Here is a 16,726-nt window from a genome sequence, read left to right on the forward strand (position 1 = left end):
GATTAAGGAACAAGAAAGTTCTACTTAAAAGCAAAAAAACTGTGGATGCTGGAAATCCAAAACAAAAATAAAAATACCTGGAAAAACTCAGCAGGTCTGGCAGCATCTGCAGAGAGGAACACAGTTAATGTTTCGAGTCCGTATGACTCTTCAATAGAACTAAGTAAAAATAAAAAAGAGGTGAAATATAAGCTGGTTTAAGGGGGGGTGGGACAGGTACAGCTGGATAGAGGGCCAGTGATAGGTGGAGATAACCAAAAGATGTCACAGACAAAAGAACAAAGAGGTGTTGAAGGTGGTGATATTATCTAAGGAATGTGCTAATTAAGGGTAGAAAGCAGGACAAGCAAGGTACAGATAGTCCTAGTGGGGGTGGGGTGAAGGGAAGGGATCGAAATAGGCTAAAAGGTGGAGATAAAACAATGGATGGAAATACATTTAAAAATAATGGAAATAGGTGGGAAAATAAAAATCTATATAAATTATTGGAAAAAAAGAGGGGGATCAGAAAGGGTGTGGGGATGGAGGAGAGGGTTCAAGATCTAAAGTTGTTGAATTCAATATTCAGTCCGGAAGGCTGTAAAGTGCCTATTCGGAAGATGAGGTGTTGTTCCTCCAGTTTGCGTTGAGCTTCACTGGAACAATGCAGCAGGCCAAGGATGGACATGTGGGCATGAGAGCAGGGTGGAGTGTTGAAATGGCAAGCAACAGGGAGGTCTGGGTCATGCTTGCGGACAGACCGAAGGTGTTCTGCAAAGCGGTCACCCAGTCTGTGTTTGGTCTCTCCAATGTAGAGGAGACCACATTGGGAGCAGCGAATGCAGTAGACTAAATTGAGGGAAGTGCAAGTGAAATGCTGCTTCACTTGAAAGGAGTGTTTGGGCCCTTGGACGGTGAGGAGGGGGGAAGTAAAGGGGCAGGTGTTGCACCTTCTGCGTTTGCATGGGAAGATGCCTTGGGAGGGGGTTGAGGTGTAGGGGGTGATGGAGGAGTGGACCAGCCCACCCCCTTTTTTTCCCAATAACTTATATTGACCTTTTAGCCTATTTCAGATCCCTTCCCTTCCCCCCACCCCATCCCCACTAGGGCTATCTGTACCTTGCTTGTCCTGCTTTCTACCCTTAATTAGCACATTCCTTTAGATAATATCACCACCTTCCACACCTCCTTGTCCTTTTGTCTATGACATCTTTTGGCTATCTCCACCTATCACTGGCCATCTATCCAGCTCTACCTGTCTCCCCCACCTCTCTCTTAAACCAGCTTATATGTCACCTCTTTTCTATTTTTACTTAGTTCTGTTGAAGAGTCATACGGACTCGAAACGTTACCTGTGTTCCTCTCCGCAGACGTTGCCAGACCTGCTGAGTTTTACTTACTTCAGGTTCAGGGATGATAACGCGTTAAAGTCACCGAGGAGAATGGTGATTCCGTGTTAAATAGCCGGGGTAAACCATTTTATCAGCACAGATGTCGCATCCAGTGAAATACCATTACCGTTGAGTAAGACACCTGTGAAAAAGACTCAAATGAAGTCTTATGTTCTTATGGAACACAATGAGGCAGTTGTTTGGGAAAATCTGTAACTTCACAGTTCACACAATTGGGACATTTTTGGATCCCCCCCTTAATAAGTCCCAACATTCCGAATCATGATGTTAAAGAAGTGATGACAACATCAGGGAGCAGGGGTTTAAAGGGGAAAAAAAGACAAACTGTTTTAAAACTACATCGGCAGTTTGCCCATCCAACTTGGCAGAGGTTAAAAATCCTACTAAAGGATGCAGGGGTAATGGATGGCAGATATACTAAACTTGTGGAAGAGATCAGTGAGAAATGTGATATATGTAAAAAAAAATATAGGACACCATCAGTGAGTCCCCTGTTAGCAAGAGACTTTAGTGAATTTGTAGCAATGGACTTGAAGGTATGGGATAAGGACACAAACGTCTTTCTTTTACACTCCATAGATTCAGTCCATCAACAGTAACATATAGTAAAGGCAAAAAGGGCAATTGTGGACAAGATAGTGGATAGGAACAGGACTGGGAGAACAGGCTAAATTCCTAACTGACAATGGGGGGCAATTTGCCAACGATGAATTTAAGAGTCTGTGTGAAAATATGACCATCGTCGTAATGAGCACAGCAGTGGAAAGTCTCCCTTAGTAATGTGAGTTTCTGCAGAATTTAAACAATGGCTTATAGATAAAATAAAGTTGTCGTTTAAGGCTGGAAGCCAGGCACCGGGTGCCTTTAAGTATATCAGGTTGACACTAAGCAGAATAAGTCAGGGCTGACCTTGAATCAATAGAAAATGTCAATCAGAGATCCCAGAAACCCAGGGCAATGCTCTGGGGACCTGGGTTCGAATCCCACCATGGCAGATGGGGGAATTTGAATTCAATAAATATCTGGAATTAAAAGTCTAATGATGACCATGAAACCCTTGTCCATGGTCATAAAAACCCACCTGGTTCACGACGGTCCTTTAGGGAAGGAAATCTGCTATCCTCACCTGGTCTGGTCCACATGTGAGTCCAGACTCACAGAAATGTGGTTGACTCTTAAAAAATGCCCTCCAACCATGGGCAATAAATGCTGGCCTAAGCCAGCGATGCCCACATCCCATGAACGAGAAAAAAAAATCACATCCCAGTCAATCAGGCCAGGTCCTCAGATAAGGAGGATCCTGCATCCAAGGGAGACATGGACCAGTTGGGAAGTTTGATCGGACAGTTGAACTGGTTGTGCACTCAGACTAGATCTGATGCTAGTTATGACGTTTTAGATCTGAGTGCTACGATGAAACATGCCACACTTGAGGAAGTCCTGGGACCACATAAAAGATTAAAGAAGTTAAATTCAGAGAACTGCGCACTCAGGTTCCCAGCCTCTTGTGGTCCAGAAGTTGTGAAGGTAGCCATTTTTAGCGATGCTTCACATGTCCATCTTCCAGATGGATATCCCAGTTCAGCAGGGTTTATCATATTCTTGGCAGGAAAGAACAGCAAATGTTGTCCATTGGCCTGGGAGGTGAAGAAATTAAAAAAGGGTAGTTAAAAGCGCTTTGGCTGCGGAAACGCTGGGTCTAGTAGAAGCGATAGATGTGCGATTTTATTTATCAAACATTATAAGGAAAATCCGATGCGAGGGGCATCCCGAAAAGAGTTTGCCCACTGAATGTTGGGTGGGTAACCATCCTCTATGGGGTAAAGTGCATTCAACAAAGAGTGTGACTGAGAAAAGGTTAGGGACTGACCTTGCTAGCGTAAAAGGAATGTGAGAGGGAAAAGGGATATCTAAGATAAAACCAGTCGACGCAAGTCACCAATTGTCAGACCGTTTTACGAAAAAGAACGCTTGCCTGGGCAAATTGCTGGAATCCTAGAAGTGGGCGGGTCTTGTATAACGAAGGGTTTTACACACGTGGAAAATCATTCTTTTCCTCTTTGATTCATTTTGAAATTGTGAACGTGATAAAGTTATTGTTTAAAGAATGAAAGGGGAATCTGTTAATGGAATGTTAATTAAGGATATACAGGTGAAGGGCATTGTTTAATTAAGTACCTCGAGCACGTATAAATAGGGACCGGCCTTCCGTGATTGGTGGGCACCGCAGGGGCTGGGGGTACATCACCACCCCCTGGGAAATTACATTTTGGTTTGATTTTGTAAGTTTCTTTCATGTTTTTATTTTAGTTACAGTGCCCCCACCAGAGCTGTCACCCCCCCCCCACCTTTATGATTTTTAGTTTAATTTATTGATTTTCATTTCTCAAAATGAGTCTGTAAATAAGGGACCCTGGTGTGGGGGTGGGGGGGCATTATTGACCCCCCCCAGATCAGTATTTTACTTTGATTTGATAATACTCCTTTAGGATTTTGTTTTTAGTTAGTGTCCCTTTAAGGGATTACCCCCCCCTCCCCTCATTTTCACTTTGTTCAATTTGGTTTGATTTGTTCTAATTTGGTTTAACGTACCTGCTCAAAAGGGTATAAAGAGGGGGGGTGAGGGGAGAGCCATGAGGCCGAACAAAGTCAGTAAACTCTCTCTAAAGAACAGCTCTGTGTCTCGGTTTTCATTTCACCGACTGGCTTGGATTCTATTAACCACTGCGCTCCCTAGTTCTAGATTCCCCCATGAGGGAGGGGGGGGAAACATCCTCTCAGCATCCACCCTGTCAAGCACCACCCCCCCTCAGAATCTTACATGTCCCAATAAGATCACCTCTCATTCTTCTAAAGGCCAGTGGGAACAGGACCGATCTGCTCAACCTCTCCTCATGAGACAAACCCCCTTCGTCCCAGGAATCAGCCGAGTGAACCTTCTCTCAACAGCCTCCAATGCAGGTATAATCCCTCCTGAAGTTAAGGAGGCCAAAACTGTACACAGTAATCCAGGTGGGGTCGCAACCAATGCCCTGTACAAGTCTTCCCTCCCTCCGAACTGCATCTCTCTTGCGATAAAGGCCAGCATTTCGTTTGCCCAATCACTTGCTATAACTTGCACGTTCTGTGTAGGAGGACACCCCTGCACACACTTACAGCACAGAAACAGGCCCGTTCGGCCCGACTAGTCCGTACCGGGGCTTATACACCACGCCGCTCACCTCCCCTCCAATCCCATCGACCTCATCCCAGCCTCTCAGCTGAGCTTTCTATCCCCTCTTCTCTCATGTACTCATCTATCTTCCTTTTGAAAGGATCTCAAGCGCTCCCTGTGGTTGGGAGTCCCACATTCTCACCACTCTCTGGGTAAAGGATTTTCTCCTGAATTCCCTTCTTGGATTTAGCATTGACTGTCTTATATGGATTGACCCATGGCAATGCAAGGGGATGGGAGGGGGGTGAAAGAAACTACAACTCCCAGCGAGCGTAGCGGCGGACGCGATTACGTTGCCGGCAAAACGTGCTGATGTAGGCAGGTGGGAGGGGACGTAAGGAGGGGGAACGCGCTGACGTCAGCTTTAAAGGGCGTGGGCCAAATCCCGCGAGAACTCGCGGCCTTGTTCCCCCAACCGGCGGCCGTGGAAGGTTGGTGAGGGGATTTTTTTTTCGGCCGATTTTAAAAGAAGGCTCGAAGACGACGGTCCGGTTGAGCGCAATGGCGGATCCTAAGTACGCCAACCTGCCGGGCATCGTAAGTAGCGGGTGGTCTCTGGCGGGTGGTGGGCCCGGAACTTTCCAGATTCCCCTGAGGCGTTGCTGCTGACAAGCTAAGTGTTAGGCCTGACGACCGTCTGCTAGGCCTCAGCTCAACCACCCACCCTAGCAGGTATTGAACAAGGCCGCCGTCCCTTTGTTCTTTGGCCCCGCCCAATCAACCCCGAGTGCCTGACGATTGGTTGCACGGTGCCCCGCCCCCTGCCCGCGCCCTGACCCCTGTCCGCGCCCTTGCCACACCCTCATTGCCTGTCAATGATTGGTTACCCTCTGGCCCCACCCCCTGCTCCCTCACCACACCCTCATTGCCTGTCAGTGATTGGTTGCTGTCTGGCCCCGCCCCTTTCCCCTCTGGCCACGCCCCATGCACACTGCCTCTCTCTCACCACACCCTCATGGCCTGTCACTGATTGGATGCTCTCTGGCCCCGCCCCCTGCTCCCTCCCTCACCACGCCCTCATTGCCTGTCAATGATTGGTTGCTGTCTGGCCCTGCCCCTTTCCCTCTGGCCCGACCTCTTGGCCTCTGGCCACGCCCCATGCACACTGCCTCTCTCACCACACCCTCATGGCCTGTCACTGATTGGATGCCCTCTGGCCCCGCCCCCTTCTCACTTGACTCACCCTTATTGCCTGTCAGTGATTGGTTGTTCTCTAGCCCCGCCCCCTTCTCCCACCCTCACCACACCCTCATTGCCTGTCAGTGATTGGTTACCCTCTGGCCCCACCCCCTGCTCCCGCACCACACCCTCATTGCCTGTCAGTGATTGGTTGTTCTCTAGCCCTGCCCCCTTCTCCCTCCCTCACCACACCCTCATTGCCTGTCAGTGATTGGTTACCCTCTGGCCCCACCCCCTGCTCCCTCACCACACCCACATTGCCTGTCAATGATTGGTTGCTGTTTGGCCCCACCCATGCACACTGCCTCTCTCACCACACCCTCATGGCCTGTCAGTGATTGGTTACCCTCTGGCCCCACCCCCTGCTCCCTCACCACACCCTCATGGCCTGTCACTGATTGGATGCCCTCTGGCCCCGCCCCTTCTCCCTCCCTCACCACGCCCTCATTGCCTGTCAGTGATTGGTTACCCTCTGGCCCCACCCCCTGCTCCCTCACCACACCCTCATTGCCTGTCAATGATTGGTTGCTGTCTGGCCCCGCCCCTTTCCCTTTGGCCCCACCTCTTGGCCTCTGGCCACGCCCCATGCACACTGCGCCTCTCACCACACCCTCATGGCCTGTCATTGATTGGATGCCCTCTGGCCCCGCTCCCTTCTCTCTCCCTCACCACACCCTCATTGCCTGTCAGTGATTGGTTATCCTCTGGCCCCACCCCCTACTCCCTCACCGCACCTTCATTGCCTTTCAGTGATTGGTTGCCCTCAGGCCCCACCCACTTGTTCTCTGTTCCATCCCCTTTCTCTCTGGCCCCACCCCATGCTCTCTCACCACACCCTCATTGCCTGACAGTGATTGGTTGCTCTCTGGCCCCACCCCCTTTCCTCTGGCTCCACCCCCTTGGCCTCTGGCCCCACCCTGTGCTCCCGCCCTCAGAGCTGCCTATTGCCTGATGTTGATTGGTTGCCCTCTGGCCTCACCCCTTGACCTCTGGCCCCACCCTGTGCTCCCACCCTCAGTGCACCTTATTGCCTGATGTTGATTGGTTGCCCTCTGGCCCCACCCCCTTGCCCTCTGGCCCCACCCCCTTGCCCTCTGACCCCACCCCCTTGCCCTCTGACCCTACCCTGTGCTCCCTCCCTCACCGCAGCCTTTTGCCTGAAGTTGATTGGTTTCCCATTGCTCCGTCTGTGGTCTCTTGACCCTGTCGACTGGCCCCGCCCTGTCTCTGGACCCTACCCGCGCTGGTCCCACCGTTCCCAGGCTGCCCCCAAACCCCCCCCCCCCCCCCCCCCCCCCCCCCCACCTTCCCGAACCCCCACACCCACACACACACACCCACCCCACCCCCATCTGCACGCCCCAGCAGCCAGCTGGTCCCCACCCTACCCTCTAACATGTCTCTTCCCTTCCCCCACCTCGTGCTTGTGGACACTCACCCTCCACACCCACCCACCCCCCTCTCTCTCTCCCTGTGGGACATTACTAGTGGACACTTTCTCGCCTGCCCCCAGTCTCTCTGTCACTACCACCCCCCCCCCCACCCCCGTTCCCTCTCTGTCTCCTGTCCTCTCTGTTCCTCGCTCTCTCTCACTGTGTCTCTCTCTGTCTCTGTCTCTGTCTCCTTGTCTCTAAGGAGATGAGCAGTGCCTCCACTTGACTCCCCACTCCCTCATCCCCCACACTGTGTCTCTCTGACAGATTGCCATCTCCACCGACCCTCCTTAAGACCTATTTCTTTGCAACAGCGCTGAAGTGTTATTTAATTGTTGAAAAGAGATATTCCGACTTGATTCTGCTCCTTTGGGAACTTGAGGGCGTTGTCTTTTGATGCAGGCACCCTCTTATACAGTAATTGCATCTCCCCTTCTGTCCGTGTCTCTCCCTCTCTCTTCTACCCCCTCCCCCCCACTTCTTCTCCCTCTGTGCCCCCCCATCCCTCTGCCTCGCCCCATCTCCCTCCGTGTCGTCCCCCTCCCTCTCTCCCTTTCTCTCTCTCTCTCTCTCTCTTTCTCTCCCTCATTCATATGAAACATTGTCAGCTCTTGAGAGACTAAAACCGCATTCTTTCTGATGCCACTAACGTTTAATTTTTAAAACCATTTAAAAAGGGGGAAAAAAAATCACAATTTGAAGTATTTTTTAAGCTTTGAACATCAGTTTGTTTCTTGCCGATAATTGAGTGTGAGAGAGGGGCCTGATCATGTTTAAGAATTCGTGTGTTTTACACGTTACTTCTTGAGAGCCGGATCACACAGTCTGTAACCACATTCTCGTTTCTCACCACCGAGTCATTTATTTTAATTCCCTGCAATCTTTTGCTTGCTGGATGTCGGCTTGCGGGACAGGGCATTGGCTTGTCAGCTGAGCTCTCGTTGTGCCTTTAATCTCGTCCCGGGTGGGTGAGCTGTTGGGCTCTGCTGCTCACCCTGTGGGGTAGCTGCCGAGCCCTGCCTTAAGATGCTGTGCCTGCGGGAAGAGCGTGCACAGCCCTGCCTTGCCAGAGTGATGCCAGGGTCTCGCCGGTTAAATTGCGTAATTTTGAAGTAGCTCATGTTGTATACTCGTGGGCGTTGAAGGGTTAGTGGGGTGGGTGGTGGGGGGGGTGATCTCATCCAAGTGCATAAAATGACAAAGGGATTTGGAAGACAATCTGTTCCCTCTGGCACAGAACCTTAAAGTCCGAGCCAGGGGTGATGTCAGGAAGCACTGGGAATCTGGAACTCTCCCTCCCATCTCTCCTGTTGCTGTGTAACAGGCTTGCTGGGGGGGTGAGGGGGAGGAAGGACCTGAAGGGGGCTGAATGGGCCTCCTCCTGTTCCTGTGTAACAGGCCCATGGAGGAGGGGGGACTGAATGGACTCCTCCTGTTCCTGTGTAACAGGCTCGAGGAGGAGGGGGGACTGAATGGCCTCCTCCTGTTCCTGTGTAACAGGCTCGAGGAGGAGGAGGGGCTGAATGGCATCCTCCTGTTCCTGTGTAACAGGCTCAAGGAGGAGGAGGGGCTGAATGGCATCCTCCTGTTCCTGTGTAACCAGCTCGAGGAGGAGGGGGGGGCTGAATGGCCCTCTCCTGTTCCTGTGTAACAGGCTTGAGGAGGGGGGCTGAATGGCCCTCTCCTGTTCCTGTGTAACAGGCTCGAGGAGGAGGAGGGGCTGAATGGCCCTCTCCTGTTCCTGTGTAACAGGCTCGAGAAGGGGGCTGAATGGCCTCCTCCTGTTCCTGTGTAACAGGCTCGAGGAGGAGGGGGGGGCTGAATGGCCTCTTCCTGTTCCTGTGTAACAGGCTCGAGGAGGAGGGGGGGGCTGAATGGCCTCTTCCTGTTCCTGTGTAACAGGCTTGAGGAGGAGGGGGGGGCTGAATGGCCTCCTCCTGTTCCTGTGTAACAGGCTCGAGGAGGAGGGCTGAATGGGCCTCCTCCTGTTCCTGTGTAACAGGCTTGAGGAGGGGGGGCTGAATGGCCTCCTCCTGTTCCTGTGACCTCCCCTCACACTGCTGGGTTTCCAATTGCAGTCCACCTGAGGTTCTGTTTGTTTGATGATGATGATTTGTGAAATTCAAGAGCCATTGATCCTGACCACTGCAGCAGCACAATAACCTCGTGCCTACGAAGATACCCTACTCCCTGTCCTTGTCTTTCATGTGGCTTTTATTGTGCGCATCAGCGAGGGTGATCTACAGACGTTAATACGTCTGGCACGTGTTTCCTGACTCTTATTTCTCTGTCCTGCACGTTAAATATGTTCCTCAAATTTCTGATGCGCATTTCATGTATCTTGTAAAACAAAAATGACACAGTCATTTTGTGATGCGGTGAAATATTCCCAGAAGCGATCAGAAATATTACTGAGAATGGAGGCCTGCTATTAAAGCTTCTCAGGTTGCCCTCGTCAGGAGAGACTGCAAGAAATTAACTCTCTTGGAGTCAAAAACTAACAAAATGGGGGATAGAATAAACACAGCCCCTAAATTAGGATAGCTGTAAAACCGGAGACAAAGATTAAATAAAACTTACAAACAGTGATGGGGGAAGCAACAATTTATACTGGCATGGGATGAGAGCGCTGACTGGTAGGCAAGTGGACTCTAATGGAAGCCTAGCCGTGGAGAATGCAGAATGGGCCAGTTAACTGCCCAGTATGAATTATGCAGAGGCACCTCTCCAATCCAGCTCAGCTGGCATGGGATTCGAACCTGCACTTGTTGCCATTATTCTGAACCACACGCTAACCATCTAGCCAGCTGAGCTAACCTGCCCCCTCCTTAAAGGGTCACCTTAGCTCTAACTCAAACCTGCAAAAGAAGTTACGTTACACCGAGTTAAAAGTAACCTTCCCAAGGTGCCAACGATGAAATCCAGCCCCTGCGCGGTCCACCGGTCGAGGAAGCCCTTGAGGGTGTCAGCGGACGCCCAGGAGCATGCACGTAACTGTGGAAGAGGGACAGATGGCCGCCCACTGCCTGGGCCTGTTTATGGTCACTTTGGCAAGGAGCAGGCTGATGAGGTGGTCTTCCGATCTGCCCCCACCTCTGCACCGGGTGGCCAAAGATCAGGGGTGAGGGGCTGAAGTGCAGACAGCCCACACCCCACGAATGTACAGCCCCCTCAAATAGTAGAAAGAGGGGCTGCAACCTTTCACATTCTATACGCACAAGGAACACTGACCCCTCAAGGCCGGTCTCTCCCTAACTCTTTTGGGGAGTCAAACGATTAAACTAAATTAACAAAATCAGGGACAAACTAAACACAGCCCTTTTAAATTAGGGAACTGCCAAACCAAGGACAAAGTTTAAAGGAAACTTACAAACATCAAATCAAAATGTGTTTAAGTGGGGGGGGGTCAATAAAACACCCCGGTCCCCGCGGTGCCCACCGGGCGTGGAAGGTCTAGACGGTGCTGGCAGACACCGCCTGCTCCCTCTCCGAGGACACCCGGCCACAAACACAGCCGCGGAAGAGGGGCAGATAGAAGGGTCAGATGACACTCCCCTTGATCGCCCGCTGCCTGGACCTGTTAATGGCGAACTTGGCCAGGCCCAGGAGCAGGTTCACCAGGAGGTCCTCCTCCCTCCCGGCTCCCCTCTGCCCCGGGTGTCGGTAAATCAGGAGCGTGGGGCTGGAGTGCAAACAGAACATCAGTAAAAGGTTCTTTAAATAACTGGAAAGGGAGTGCAGCCTACAACACCCGACATATACATGGTCCGCGGACTCCACAAGACCGCAAAAGGGGCAGGTCCGGTCTCTCTTTACAAGTACTCTCGGTACTTAATTAAACAATGTCCTTCACCTGTGTATCTTAATATAAATAACATGCCATTAAAAAGGTAGACTGTAGCTTCCTATTGACCTTACTGATTGTCAGGAGAGAGAGAGAGAGAGAGGGAGGGAAAAGAGTGGCAGTGTAGTGGCCATAATCTATTTATCGAGCTTTTGCCTCTTCGGGAGTTTACTTAACAGCATTTGGATCTTGTGGATGCATCAAAACCTGCTACACCACTGCCGCCTCCTCAGGGCAACCGGAGTGGGGTGAGGGCAGCCAATAAATGCCGTCCTTGCCAGTAACTCACCACGACATCCCGCGAAGGAGCTTTTATCTAGCTGTAGAGGTTTTTTTCAAGGTTTTCACGAGGTGGGGGTGGGTGGGTGGAGTGAGAAAAAAGCTGGGAGTTGGGGGGAACTAAATTAGATAGCTCTTTCAAATGAGCTGGCACAGGCACGATGGGCCGAATGACCACCTCCCGCGCGGTCAGGTTCTGCGAATGTTTCCGTTCAGAGGCCACTTTCTGCTAAATAGGTGAGGCCCTCGGGGCCCTTGTGAGGTTATTTATAGAGCTGTACACAGCACGTCGAGTTTCTGTCTGGTCCATGATGCTGTGCGAGCACAGGCCCTGGTCTCACTCTGTTTCACACAGCACTGACAAACTTGGATGGTTCCCTGTGGCATGGTTTCTCTCCGTTGAACGAAAGCAGTTCACAGCTGCCGCCGATTGAATCACGGAATTTTAAGGGCACAGAAAGAGGCCGGTCGGCCAATCGTGTCTGCACCGGCTCTTCAAATGAGCAATGTGACCTCATGCCATTGCTCTGTCTCCTCCCCAACCCCCCCGACCCCCCCCCCCCCACCCCCGTCTCCCCCACACTCTCAGGCAGCGCAGTCCAGACCCTAACACCTCGATTGACCCTGTCTCCCCCAAACTCTCAGGCAGCGCGTTCCAGACCCTAACGCCTCGATTGAACCTGTCTCCCCCACAGTCTCAGGCAGCGCATTCCAGACCCTAACGCCTCGATTGACCCTGTCTCCCCCACACTCTCAGGCAGCGCGTTCCAGATCCTAACCACTCGCAGTGTGGAAAAGTTTTTTCTCACCTCGCATTTGCTTCTTTCACCAATCCCTTTAAACCTGTGCCCTCTGGTTCTCGATCCTTTTACGAACAGGAACAGCTTCTTCCCATCTACCCTGTCCGGCCCTCTCGTGATTTTGAGCCTCTCTGTCAGACCTCCTCTCAGCCTCCTTCTCCCCAAGGAATGCAGTCCCAACCCCTCCAGTCACAGCCTCCAACCATTCGGGGAAGCGCTGTGTGAATGATTCCGGAAGCCTTCAGCCTGCCGCTGGGTACGATGCAATGCCGGCTCTCAGTGGGTACAGTCTGCCTGTGACTCGATGTTACCGACCCCCACCCCTTGAACGCACACGCAGGTGAACCCACTCGCTCGCCCGAATGCTCGATGAGGTTCCAGTCTGTAACTCGCTCCCGGGTCTCCATGTTCATTCTGTGTATCCACACCCTTTCCATTCAGGTGGTTTGGTGGAGCGAACCTGGCTACGTTTCCCCTCCTGGCCCCTTTCCTGTCCCCTTTCTCTCACTCTTGCTCTCTGTCGCCGTCTGCCTCGCTCTCTGTCGCCGTCTGCCTCGCTCTCTGTCGCCGTCTGCCTCGCTCTCTGTCGCCGTCTGCCTCGCTCTCTGTCGCCGTCTGCCTCGCTCTCTGTCGCCGTCTGCCTCGCTCTCTGTCGCCGTCTGCCTCGCTCTCTGTCGCCGTCTGCCTCGCTCTCTGTCGCCGTCTGCCTCGCTCTCTGTCGCCGTCTGCCTCGCTCTCTGTCGCCGTCTGCCTCGCTCTCTGTCGCCGTCTGCCTCGCTCTCTGTCGCCGTCTGCCTCGCTCTCTGTCGCCGTCTGCCTCGCTCTCTGTCGCCGTCTGCCTCGCTCTCTGTCGCCGTCTGCCTCGCTCTCTGTCGCCGTCTGCCTCGCTCTCTGTCGCCGTCTGCCTCGCTCTCTGTCGCCGTCTGCCTCGCTCTCTGTCGCCGTCTGCCTCGCTCTCTGTCGCCGTCTGCCTCGCTCTCTGTCGCCGTCTGCCTCGCTCTCTGTCGCCGTCTGCCTCGCTCTCTGTCGCCGTCTGCCTCGCTCTCTGTCGCCGTCTGCCTCGCTCTCTGTCGCCGTCTGCCTCGCTCTCTGTCGCCGTCTGCCTCGCTCTCTTGCCGTCTGCCTCGCTCTCTTGCCGTCTGCCTCGCTCTCTTGCCGTCTGCCTCGCTCTCTTGCCGTCTGCCTCGCTCTCTTGCCGTCTGCCTCGCTCTCTTGCCGTCTGCCTCGCTCTCTTGCCGTCTGCCTCGCTCTCTTGCCGTCTGCCTCGCTCTCTTGCCGTCTGCCTCGCTCTCTTGCCGTCTGCCTCGCTCTCTTGCCGTCTGCCTCGCTCTCTTGCCGTCTGCCTCGCTCTCTTGCCGTCTGCCTCGCTCTCTTGCCGTCTGCCTCGCTCTCTTGCCGTCTGCCTCGCTCTCTTGCCGTCTGCCTCGCTCTCTTGCCGTCTGCCTCGCTCTCTTGCCGTCTGCCTCGCTCTCTTGCCGTCTGCCTCGCTCTCTTGCCGTCTGCCTCGCTCTCTTGCCGTCTGCCTCGCTCTCTTGCCGTCTGCCTCGCTCTCTTGCCGTCTGCCTCGCTCTCTTGCCGTCTGCCTCGCTCTCTTGCCGTCTGCCTCGTTCTCTTGCTCTTGCTCTCTGTCTCTTTCTTGCTCGCTCTCTCGCTGTCTGCCTCCCCCCCCCCCCCCCCCCAAACCCCGCCGTCCGCCTCGCTCTCTCTACCCAGATCTGTACGGTTGTCTGTCAGGCTTTTCCCGGCTCCCATCCCACCTCGCGCTGTCCTCTCTGCCTTCACCACCACCGCCTCCTCATGGGCAGCTGGGGAATGAGCAATAATCGCTGGCCACTTACAAGAGGGAGCCTGAAATCGCACCCCTGCCTGCTGTCCCCACTCTGACCCACCCTGGCCTCCCGCAGGTCCTGGTGGAACTCGCGTTCGATACGTCTGGATCGGCACCGCAGGGACGAGCAGCGGCTCTGGGGAAGGCCCAGAACCCAAGAAGGGTTTAACACGTATGGTACCCGAACTGTGAGGTTATACCCAGGCTGGGACTCTCTATCTACGGAGAGAAGATTAAGGGTGGGGGTGGGGGGTGGTGTCAACCTGATCGAGGTGCTTAAAATTATGAAGGGGTTTCGGTAGGGTAGATGGAGAGACGATGTTTCCATTTCTGTGGGTGCTGCGGGGGCGTGGGGGGTGGGGTGGGGGGGGTGGGGGAGAGAGACCAGAACTCGGGGGCCGTCAATATAAGACAGATCACTAATAGTTCCAATCGGGGGAATTCAGGAGAAACTTCTTTACCCAAAGAGCGGGGTGAATGTGGGACTCACTTCCGCGGGGAGCGGGGAGAAGGTGGGACTCGCTCCCGCGGGAAGCGGGGAGAATGTGGGACTCACTTCCACGGGAAGCGGGGAGAATGTGGGACTCGCTCCCGCGGGAAGCGGGGAGAATGTGGGACTCACTTCCACGGGAAGCGGGGAGAATGTGGGACTCACTTCCACGGGAAGCGGGGAGAATGTGGGACTCGCCCTGCGGGGAGTGGGGAGAAGGTGGGACTGGCTCCCGCGGGGAGAGCGCGGGACCGGCTCTCGCGGGGAGAGCGCAGGACCGGCTCCCGCGGGGAGTGGTCGAGGCGAATAGCGTCGATGTATTGAAGGGTGGGGAGGGGGTGGTGAAGCTGGATAAACAAACGAGGGAGAGAGGAATAGAAGGACATGGCGATGGGGGTGAGATGAAGTTCTTGGCGGGGGGTGGGTGGGGGGTGGAGGGCGCAGCGGGAGGAATCTCGTGTGGAGCGCAAACACCGGCACGGAGCGGAGGGGCCGAATGGCCTGCTGCTGTGTCGGCGAACGCCGTTTGCAGGCTACAGATTAAGATCAAATGCGCGCGGATACAAGAGACAAATTGGGAGGGTGTGCGTTGTGTTGCAATCCCACCTGAGATAAATCCAGCGTTAGTGGGTATAACATTTTCCAAACCAGCGTCTCCTGCCGCACTGTAATGCAGGAATCTAATCTTGGCTCTCGGCTGACGAGAGTGCAGCCTTTTGTGCAGCGTAAACCAAGGCTCTTGATTGAATTACGAGAGAGCTGTTGACCCACTGCAAGCCATTAAGTCTCTGTCCTCCTCCGAGCTGAGTGCTCACTGGAGTTGATGCTTTAGTCGAGACTGAGGTGCTGCTTTCCTCGCCAAGCCTGCCCTCAAATGCACCACAGTCCAGACCACCCCCCCCCCGGGCTTGGCTGAGCTGGATTTTGGCCCAGGAAGCAAGCGAGGGTAGCGCGTGGGGCTCCCAGCTCCGGCGCCGCAGGGCGGGCACAGGTTCAAGGTTTTTGGGGCAAGTGATTGACGGGGGGGAGGGAAGGAGGGAGGGAGGGTGGAGCAGTTGGGTGGGGCGGGGTTGCAAGGAAGAAGCTTCCCCCCCTCTTTCCCCGTGGCGAGCGGCAACGACCTGGAACTCGCCGCCCCACCAGGAAGCGGAGACGGCGAACGATTCCGAGTGTGTGTTACCTGCTCCCCGGGTGCCTGCACTTCACACACCGCCTGTCAGCACCTTAACCTTTTTCACTTTTTTTCAGGCGTTGTGGGTGTCGCTGGGCCGGGCCCAGCATTTATTACCCGTCCTTAATTGCCCCTTGAGAAGGTGGGGGGGGGTGCTGAGCCAACTTCTTGAGCCGCTGCAGTCCCCGTGTGTGGTGTAGGTACACCCACGGTGCTGTTAGGGAGGGAGTTCCAGGATTTTGTCCCGTGTGTGGTGTAGGTACATCCACAGCGCTGTTAGGGAGGGAGTTCCAGGATTTTGTCCCCGTGTGTGGTGTAGGTACACCCACGGCGCTGTTAGGGAGGGAGTTCCAGGATTTTGTCCCCATGTGTGGTGTAGGTACACCCACGGCGCTGTTAGGGAGGGAGTTCCAGGATTTTGTCCATGTGGTGTAGGTACACCCACGGCGCTGTTAGGGAGGGAGTTCCAGGATTTTGTCCGTGTGGTGTAGGTACACCCACGGCGCTGTTAGGGAGGGAGTTCCAGGATTTTGTCCCGTGTGGTGTAGGTACACCCACAGCGCTGTTAGGGAGGGAGTTCCAGGATTTTGTCCGTGTGGTGTAGGTACACCCATGGCGCTGTTAGGGAGGGAGTTCCAGGATTTTGTCCGTGTGGTGTAGGTACACCCACGGTGCTGTTAGGGAGGGAGTTCCAGGATTTTGTCCCCGTGTGTGGTGTAGGTACATCCACGGCGCTGTTAGGGAGGGAGTTCCAGGATTTTGTCCGTGTGGTGTAGGTACACCCACGGCGCTGTTAGGGAGGGAGTTCCAGGATTTTGTCCGTGTGGTGTAGCTACACCCACGGCGCTGTTAGGGAGGGAGTTCCAGGATTTTGACCCGGCGACAGTGAAGGAACGACCGATATATTCCCAAGTCAGGATGGTGAGTGGCTGGGAGGGGAACTTGCAGGTGGTGGTGTTCCACATGTGTCTGCTGCCCTCGTCCTTCTAGATGGTAGAGGTGGTGGGTTTGGGCGGCGCTGTCGAAGGAGCCCTTAGCGAGTTGCTGCAGTGCATCTTGTAGATGGTATACACACTGCTGCCCCTGTGCGTCGGTGG

General features: G+C 54.0%; 1 protein-coding gene across 2 annotated transcripts in view; it reads left to right on the forward strand.

The window, feature by feature from the left end:
• The first annotated feature begins 4,985 nt into the window (after positions 1–4,985).
• Positions 4,986–16,726, forward strand: part of dctn2 (dynactin 2 (p50)) — a 118,452-nt gene continuing 106,711 nt past the window's right edge. For both annotated transcript variants that reach the window (XM_041180255.1, XM_041180256.1), the window contains exon 1: positions 4,986–5,142. In XM_041180255.1, the coding sequence (XP_041036189.1) occupies positions 5,107–5,142 (36 nt within the window). In that variant the 5' untranslated portion in view covers positions 4,986–5,106. The remainder of the gene's footprint in view (positions 5,143–16,726) is intronic.

Source organism: Carcharodon carcharias, chromosome X (assembly GCF_017639515.1).
Source record: "Carcharodon carcharias isolate sCarCar2 chromosome X, sCarCar2.pri, whole genome shotgun sequence".
NCBI lineage: Eukaryota > Metazoa > Chordata > Chondrichthyes > Lamniformes > Lamnidae > Carcharodon > Carcharodon carcharias.